General features: G+C 37.5%; 1 protein-coding gene across 1 annotated transcript in view; it reads right to left on the bottom strand.

Annotated features, from left to right (window-relative positions):
• LOC111653718 (myosin heavy chain, fast skeletal muscle-like) overlaps nt 1–5,147 on the bottom strand; it is a 10,849-nt gene extending 5,702 nt beyond the window's left edge. Inside the window, exons 1-21 of the mRNA XM_087173471.1 lie at nt 4,929–5,147; nt 4,580–4,723; nt 4,335–4,491; nt 4,217–4,244; nt 4,019–4,130; nt 3,842–3,934; nt 3,697–3,760; nt 3,487–3,585; nt 3,301–3,404; nt 3,078–3,216; nt 2,619–2,737; nt 2,376–2,525; nt 2,122–2,292; nt 1,723–2,029; nt 1,512–1,585; nt 1,334–1,421; nt 1,127–1,244; nt 886–1,009; nt 666–802; nt 312–567; nt 1–177 (exon numbers count right to left, since the gene is read on the bottom strand). Coding sequence (XP_087029597.1) covers nt 1–177; nt 312–567; nt 666–802; nt 886–1,009; nt 1,127–1,244; nt 1,334–1,421; nt 1,512–1,585; nt 1,723–2,029; nt 2,122–2,292; nt 2,376–2,525; nt 2,619–2,737; nt 3,078–3,216; nt 3,301–3,404; nt 3,487–3,585; nt 3,697–3,760; nt 3,842–3,934; nt 4,019–4,130; nt 4,217–4,244; nt 4,335–4,491; nt 4,580–4,723; nt 4,929–5,132 — 2,865 coding nt within the window. The 5' untranslated portion in view covers nt 5,133–5,147. The remainder of the gene's footprint in view (nt 178–311; nt 568–665; nt 803–885; nt 1,010–1,126; nt 1,245–1,333; nt 1,422–1,511; nt 1,586–1,722; nt 2,030–2,121; nt 2,293–2,375; nt 2,526–2,618; nt 2,738–3,077; nt 3,217–3,300; nt 3,405–3,486; nt 3,586–3,696; nt 3,761–3,841; nt 3,935–4,018; nt 4,131–4,216; nt 4,245–4,334; nt 4,492–4,579; nt 4,724–4,928) is intronic.
• Between the last annotated feature and the right edge of the window lie 3,493 nt (nt 5,148–8,640).

Genomic DNA, 8,640 nt, shown 5'->3' with positions numbered 1-8,640 from the left:
CTTCTTCAGCTCAGAGCATTCATCCTCCAGCTTCCTCTTCTTGGCAGTCAGCTCAGCATTGATTTCCTCTTCATCCTCCAGTCTCTCAGTTGTCTCTTTGAGTTTGGCCTCGAGCTGGATCTTGCTCTTAATGAGCCCTTCACACCTTTCCTCAGCATCTGATAGGTTCTCACCTTCCTATAGTTTGAGCATATATGTGGTATTATTAGTATTTAGACACACACAGAACATCTGACTGAAAAGGATCTGACTGTATAGTTTTTTTTTTTTCAATTGACCCAATGTCACTTATATTTCTGTTCTCTACTCACAGCTGCTACTTGCAGTTGCAGGTCATTCTTCTCCTGAAGCAAGGAAACCATTTTCTCCTCCAGTTCCTTCTTCTTGGCCAGGGCAGTAGCCAGGTCTGATTGCATCTTCCCATAGTTCTCCTTCATTTGAGCCAACTCCTTCTCAGTCTCAGCACTCTTCAAAAGAGGCTTGATTTTGAAGTACAGATGCATCCATGGCCAGTTTTTCACATTCATGAATGAACGGATGTTGTACTGAATGGTGAAGATAGCGTCTCTACAAAAATGACATTTATTAGTGTATAACTGTTGTTTTGTTTTACATCCCAGACTGGAATATGAGGAGCAATTCAGTATAGTGCACAATAATCCTACCTCCTCTCCATCATCTTAACAAACTCCTTCCTCATGAGGTATCCTCTGCAGAGCGCCTGAGTCATGGTCACCAGCGCAGCCAGTTTCTCATCCCTCATCTCCTCCAGGGTACCGAGCAGACCAGCTTTGAAGAACACCTATGGAAATCAATTGTCAGTACACATGGATATTACAGAATGTATACACTTAATAGCTTCTGTTATTGTCCGTAGACTTGTACCTTTGTGTGCCCAAACTTGTACTGAGTGTGGTCCACATCAATGGAGCCCAGCAGCTTCTCTGACGCTTTCTTGTTGTCAATGAACTGTCCCTCAGGGATGACACTGGCATTCAATACTTTGTATCTACAAGACAAAATGATATTGTTACTTGTATTTTGCTTTCATATCTTCCTTGTGTTAACCACCACAATGCCTCATCTGAAATCAGCCTGACTTTCATATAATGAAAACTGTAGACACCTCTGCTTGAAGTCACCATAGAGGATTCTGCTGGGGAAGCCCTTTCTGCAGATTCTGATTCCTTCCAGCACACCGTTACACCTCAGTTGGTGGATGACCAAAAAGTTCTCCATAAGACCTGAGAGTTTCAAATTCATATAGTTTAAAATATTTATTTGTAACACAGTGTAACATAAAATTCGAAAAGCAGGTCTCTGGGCTTCTTACCTGGGGTCTTTGTTTCATTGGGAATCAGGCAACGCACAAAGTGAGGATGAGTGCTCCTCAAGTTGGTCATCAGCTTGCCCAAGTTCTCCTGTGGATCCCAATTGTAAGATAATAGGTCAAACATCATATCAAGATGAGGTTTTGAAATGTTACCCAAAATATGTGAAACGATACATACCCTGAAAAGAGCAGACACAGTCTGGAAGGAACCACCCTTCTTCTTTCCACCACCCTTCTTGCCACCAGAAGCATCTGTTTTTTAGAACAAAATACCACCAAATATTTAAGTCTTTATTCATTTTCCTGGCTTATTCCCTGGAAACCAGATACTTAATTTACCAACTGAATTAGCACATTGTCCCACTGTAGTTACTGTATTAGTTTCTTACCATCACCTGAAGAATGAGATGCATACAGGTAGCAAAGCAGTTTGTTTGAAGACTTCTGGTAAAGCTGAACAACTGAGTCGTTCAGCGGGTCCTTGTTCTTGTCCAGCCAGCCACTGATATTGTAGTCCACTGTACCAGCATAGTGCACCAGGGAGAAGTGAGCCTCAGCCTTGCCCTTTGCTGGTTTTGGCTTCTCAAAGGCCTTGGTTTTGCCAAGATGCTGATCATGCAGCTTGTTCTTGAAAGAGGTGTCTGTAGCCTTGGGGAACATGCACTCCTCTTCAAGAATGGAGAAGATGCCCATTGGCTGAAAGGAAATAATATTAAAAAGAATTAACAATTTAGCATGCACTCAGTAAACAGGATTTTAGCTCAACCTGACAGAGCTGACAGTCTTACCTTCTCAATAAGCTCAATGCAGGCGGCCAAGTCCATACCGAAGTCAATGAATTCCCAATGAATGCCTTCTTTCTTGTACTCCTCTTGCTCCAGGACAAACATGTGGTGGTTGAAAAACTGTTGCAGTTTCTCATTGGTGAAGTTGATGCAGAGTTGCTCCAAGCTGTTGAACTGTAATTGTGGAGATATAATCAGTCCCATGGGAAAACATTGTTGACATGTGATGCAACTCAACTGTTCTTCAAATTACTCACATCAAAGATCTCAAATCCAGCGATATCCAACACCCCAATGAAGTACTGTCTTGGCTGCTTTGTGTCCAGCATCTCATTGATACGGACGACCATCCACAAGAACATTTTCTCATAGACAGACTTGCAAAGAGCGCTAACGGAATTGTTGACCTAAAAACAATGGCAACATTTTGAAAACCCTGCTTGGATTTCTAACCAGTCTTTGATATTTGTAGATGTTTCACATTTACTCTTTTTTTGTACCTGTGTAACGGTTTGACCTTTGGTCACCATCTCATTTCCAACCTTGACTCTTGGGTAGCACAAGGCTTTCAGCATATCAGCTGAATTCAGGCCCATGAGGTAGGCGATTTTATCAGCCTCTGATTGAGAGAAAAAAATGTTTCCAGTTAGTTAGTTACAGTTTGTAACTGCTATTTCTTTTCGTTCGTGCAGTTTTTCTGTTAGGAATATATTGTTGATATTTTATATCACCAGACCTTCTTTGTTTCTGCTAGATGTTAATTGACATTCAACCAATATCACCCCTTATTGCAGGAGAGTCATTAAGTTGTGATTACATTCATTCATTCATATTCATACATATAAGTTGTGCAAAAATGTACTTTTTCATGGTTAGGTTTTAGGTTTCCTCGCTGTAATGTGATTTGTTGTAATAAGATGTAATATGATGATGTAATATCACATTATTAATACAATTACCCTCAGTGCCATCTGGTTCAGCCTGCTCCTCACGCTGCTTCTGCTTAAATTTCATGTTACCATGATGCATCACAGCTCCAGTCAGCTTATAGATGCCAACCTTCTCCTCAGCACTGAAGCCCAAGATGTCAATAGCGGTCTGCAATTCATGCACAGCAAATCCTTTTAGAAAATCACTTATTCTGACATTTATCTGTTATTATTCAAAATACTATCAACTTACATCTGTTGCAATGAACTCCTCCACATCATTGATGCTTTTGACAGTGATTTCACCATGACTGATCATTGGGTAGTCATAGGGGTTGGTGGTGATTAGAAGGGCCTCTGGAAGAAAGTAGAAGAAATGCATAAGTTGGCACTTACTCTTATTTTACTTTTTGTTATTTGTTTGAGTGTCATAACATACCCAGGAGCTCCGGCTTGTGGCCTGTCATCAGCTGATAGAAGATATGGTAGCTCCTCTCAGCAGACAACTGGAAGGTGACACGTGACTTCTCCAGCAGATCTGTGAGTCATTGTTAGATATAAAGATTTGTTGATGAATGTGCGTCAAATAATGCAAGACCCTACACTAACTAATGTTGTCAACTACAAAAGGAAATAAACTAGAACTTACATGTTTCAATATCAGCTGAGGCCAGCTTTCCACTAGAGCCAAAGTGAATTCTGATGAATTTACCCTGAACATATACCAGAAAATGTCAGTTTGACTCACAGTATTTTTAAGAAATTATGTGAAGGTTCATAAAATGATTACTTACAAAACGAGAGGAGTTGTCATTCCTCACAGTCTTAGCATTACCGTAGGCCTCCAGGAGAGGGTTGGCTGCAATGATTTGATCTTCCAGCGAACCCTACAAAGAGTAATTGTGAGGCTGTATAAAATAATCCATCAAATAGCAATCCGCTGTAGCAAAGATTTTTGCCACCAATTTTACCTGTATTTTGCCAGAGCCTGCCTCTGCTTTCTTAGCTCCAGCCACTGCAATTGTTGCAAAGTACTGGATGACACGCTTGGTGTTGACAGTCTTCCCTGCACCAGATTCTCCACTGGGGAATAAAAGGATGATCCTTACTTAGCAATATAGTCACGAAGTTTATAAAAAAATTGTCATTACAAGTTGTGTTATACTCACGTGATAAGGACAGACTGGTTCTCGCGATCTGGAATTCAAGCATACACTCAAGTTAAACCTTTAATTGAGATTCTTCTTTGTCTCATTCACTTAAATTCTGTGGTAAATTTCATCTTACCAGTGAGCATGAACTGGTAGGCATTATCAGAGATGGAGAAGATGTGGGGTGGAGCCTCAATCCTCTTCTTGCCTCTGTATGCATTCACAACCTGAGAGTCATACACAGGAAGCCACTTGTAGGGGTTCACGACGACACAGAACAGGCCGGAGTAGGTCTGTTTGGACCAAAGAGAGAAACATTATCAGTCTGATGCACAGGCTTTACAAATACAACCACACTACATTGTAAGATTGAAGGCTTACGTAGATCATCCATGATGCAAAACGCTCTTTGAGGTTATACAACACAGCAGGCTCGTTGAGGTGGGTCATCATGGCCATGTCCTCAATTTTATCAAACTTGGGAGGGTTCATGGGATGGATGTCATCCTCTTTTACAGTTACTGTCTGAATAGGAAGTACAATAAAGCACAAAAGAAAATCAATTCATTATTTACTGAGATATCATATATAATATTTAATATTTATAATATTTCCATTAAATGAATCTCAAAAGAAAATATTGTCCAGATGTGTTGGGCAACTGTTATCTATTTGTCTGTCCTTCCTAGATTTATTTGTAGAGTTTCATTTTAGGCATCATTACACTTACCTTTCCTGTAAATGTTTCAACTGTGGCTTTGCCACCCTCTTTTTTGGTGAGTTTACCCTTGAGGTACATCTCATCAGCATCAACCACAAAGTAGGCTGTTTTGGCATCAAATGGAGTGTTCTGAGCCTCAATCCTCTCCCTCTCAGGCTTGCGGAGGTAAATGGCCGCAGGGCCATACTGCTCCATTTCTGCGTCTGTGCTCATGATGGCACCTTAAGCGACTGAAAATAAAGAGAGGACATACATGATGTATTTCTCTTGTATTTGTTCTAATAAATATTAACATGCTCTTAGTAGACTTTTCACATTAGATATGTTTTGAATTATGTTTTGGATATCATCAAAGGAAAACTATAATTTACCTCCTTTGGCCCCAACAGAAGATTGAATATTGTCAGGTCTGTTCTTTTCACCCTGTTGATAAATTGTCAACCATATTTTAATCAATAGATATTTATCTTGATTTTGAAATACGTATATCACATACATATATAATTTTTTAAAAACTACAAGCTGGCATGACATTTATATATATATTTCCCTTTGTAACACGAATAAATTATTGCAAGTATCATAATAAAATTATGATAATAAACATTCTTGTAAGTATTTTTATCAACGAGAAATTTGTTTTTCACAATATTACTGTACTCACCTGAGTTGGAAGCCTACCAGTTATCGACAGAGTCCTAAGCAGCCTCTTTTATAGAGGGAGGACTGTCTTCTCAGTAGGTGTGCCTTTCTCAATTTGGTCATGTATTCTTGTCATGTTGCCGCTAATCCTGTGACATTGACATTTACAGTGATTATATTGCCTTGTATGCACATTTGTAGCTGTAGGTATTTTTCCCTGCGCCTAAACTAAGAGGTTAGTAAAGACTTAGTAAAATTCTTCTAAAAATGTATTGTTTAATAACATAAACAGTTACTTTTAAACTTAATGTTATATGCATCAATTGTTATATATGATAATATAATAATATATGATATATATAATATAATATATTTAATATATGATCTAATATATGTATATGTTGATATATAATATACACATAGACATATATACATATATTAGATTTTCCAACATGGCATAAAAGCTATTGCATTATATATCTGTTATACATGAATTAATAAGAGTAGGATAAATCTTGTTGGTGTTCTTAAATTTGAACTTGAACTTGAAAATGGAACTCCTATATAATATCTTATAATATTAATAAAGATTGATGTTTTAGACTGAAAAGGAACACTGGTTTCAAAATGATGAAACTTACATTAAAAATTATATTTTTTAAAAGGTAAAAATGTTGACTTCATGATTACAATCTCAGTTTGTTAACTGATGTAAAATATGGAGACATTTATTCATTTATTCTATTTATTTAAATAAACTGGTGGAAAAATAAATTTATTTATTTTAAATAAATGTATTTTTCCACCAGTTCTGGAGAAGCACCCAGATGTCACTGGTGTACAGTTGCAGGACATTCACAGGTGTCAGATTTGGTTGTCCAATAACAAAAAGGTCAAGTATTCCATAAAGTAGGGTCAGAGCCATTCCATTCATGGCCACAGATATTAAAAAAATTTGATTTCTTATGATCATATTTGGCTCATATTTTTCTCTTTTCTAAAATGTATGCTAAACTTATTATCACTAATTATTTATAGTTATTATTTTATCATTTCACAGTACAAATCATTACACATCACTCAGTAATTAGTAGAACATTTGTTGGGGATGTAAGAGCTTGGGTTTCAAGGCTTTTTAAACCAGACAATATATTCTTTTCATTAACAGACAAATCAGTCACCAACTCGTTTCAATAATAAAATGATCTTCAGTGTTGGTAATAATACTCTTATTCAAGTATGTCATAGCAGGCACAGGCTGTGGTCTTGGAGAAGCATGTAAATGTCACTGGTATATAGTTGCAGGACAACGACACATCTCAGATGTCTGAAATAAAATTGAGGCTGAGCGCCATTCCATAAAAGCTGAGGCTGGATTACATATCGCCTTGGAATGAAGTGGATGAACAGTTGCCATCAAGGCTGGGATAAGACCCAAAATAAATCCTGCGCCAATAAACAAGATGTTAGAGATGCCAGAACTGTAATAGCACCATGAATGAAAAGTGTATCCAGGATTAGTGTATGTTAAAATTTCAATGTATAATAAATGCAGGAAAATAAATTTCTACTTTTAAACTTTTTTCCCAATGACCTTTATATATTTTTAAATCTGGATTGTTGAGTGAAGTTGTCATATTGCCTTTTATATTTACCTAACCTTCATTCTTAAAAAAAAGGAGATGACCTTGAGGAATGTCACCCATGTGACCTCAGTAGGTAAGTGGACTATTGTGCAAACATGTGTTGCACACATGCTATTCAAGTAAGGTCAAAGGTCTTCATTTTTTTCAGCCAACCTGAATAGCATGTGTCCAATGTGCTATTCAAGTAAGGGCAAAGGTCTTCAGTCATTTTTTTTGTCAACTTGTTTGAAGGAAGCCTTGGTGGGCTTAGATTTAAATTAGATGCTATTTTTGCACAACAGAGGGAGAGGATTAGATGTTTAGTTATGGTTTAGTGCTATATCTTAGTCTGCATGTATCATACAAATATGAGTCTATGCTTCGATTACATTCATCTAGTTGAACATTTTAATTTTCTAATGCATGTCTATGTACTGTGTCACCTTGAATACAAAGCATTTTGTACACACAAGGCCCATTACTAGACAAAATGCACCAGCTGATTTGAATTGTAAGTCTACCATTACAGACCTGAAGGAAAAATGTATTATTTTTTATGTTGTGCTTAATGTTTATGTTGTGTTTTGTTATGACAGTTCTAACATTCTTAAAGTATAGGGGACAGAATTATATCATTGCAAATAAAAAGAAATTCACTATTTAGAATCGTTTCAATTACACCAGTGTGACGGCCACCAATGCTGCAGAAAAGCTCTGACCTGCTTGTAATTGAAGCATCATGGTGCTTACCTTACATTTTGCTCTAATTTCAGGCTGAGCTTCACTTTGTGGTTTACTTGCTATTACTTTCTGGTGATATGCTCAACGTGCACATTTTGTGTTGCAAAAATGACATATTATACACAACTCACAGCATTTTCTTTCCCATCTGAGAATCAGAATGTCATTTCTGAGAGTGTAAATCAGTCAGTTTCATAATTTGGCTATAATGCAAGTGAAAAGACCACGAATTGATCAGAAGGTGAAAATGGATATACAGTAAGTGGGGAGGGATATAAGTGGGGACAGACAGTCCTGACTAACCTTCTCGTTTGCATGTCCTTGAGTCTGTAGATGCTTATAGAAGAGCTGCTGCACTAAGCCTGTGAACTGAAATAAAACATGCCTAATGCGTCGGGCGAGGAGGAGCCTGGTGAGATTTAAAAGAGTGTCAGACTCTTCCTAGACAGAGTAGTAACACTGAGAGAACCACAGGTGGTGTTGGTTAAACTCTCTATTTTCCTTTGTTTGATTTAGTTTTCCTTGTTTTATTCATTTTATCAGAATAAAGGTCGCAGACAGAACAGGGGAGGATCTGCAGTGTGCTTAATTTTTAAGGTTGAGATTTCAGTAGCAATGTAGTTGACAACCTAACAACAACAGTCAACAGTCTAAACATGAACTGCAGTAATTTGTGAAGTGATAAGGAAATACAAGGAGGAAAAAGAAAGTTG

This window comes from Seriola lalandi, unplaced genomic scaffold (genome assembly GCF_002814215.2).
Source record: "Seriola lalandi dorsalis isolate HSWRI2012SDOR001 ecotype SW California unplaced genomic scaffold, Sedor1 jcf7180002054240, whole genome shotgun sequence".
In the NCBI taxonomy this organism is placed as follows: domain Eukaryota; kingdom Metazoa; phylum Chordata; class Actinopteri; order Carangiformes; family Carangidae; genus Seriola; species Seriola lalandi.
The sequence above is the reverse complement of the archived record's forward strand: the minus strand, read 5'-3'. Positions and strand labels throughout refer to the sequence as shown.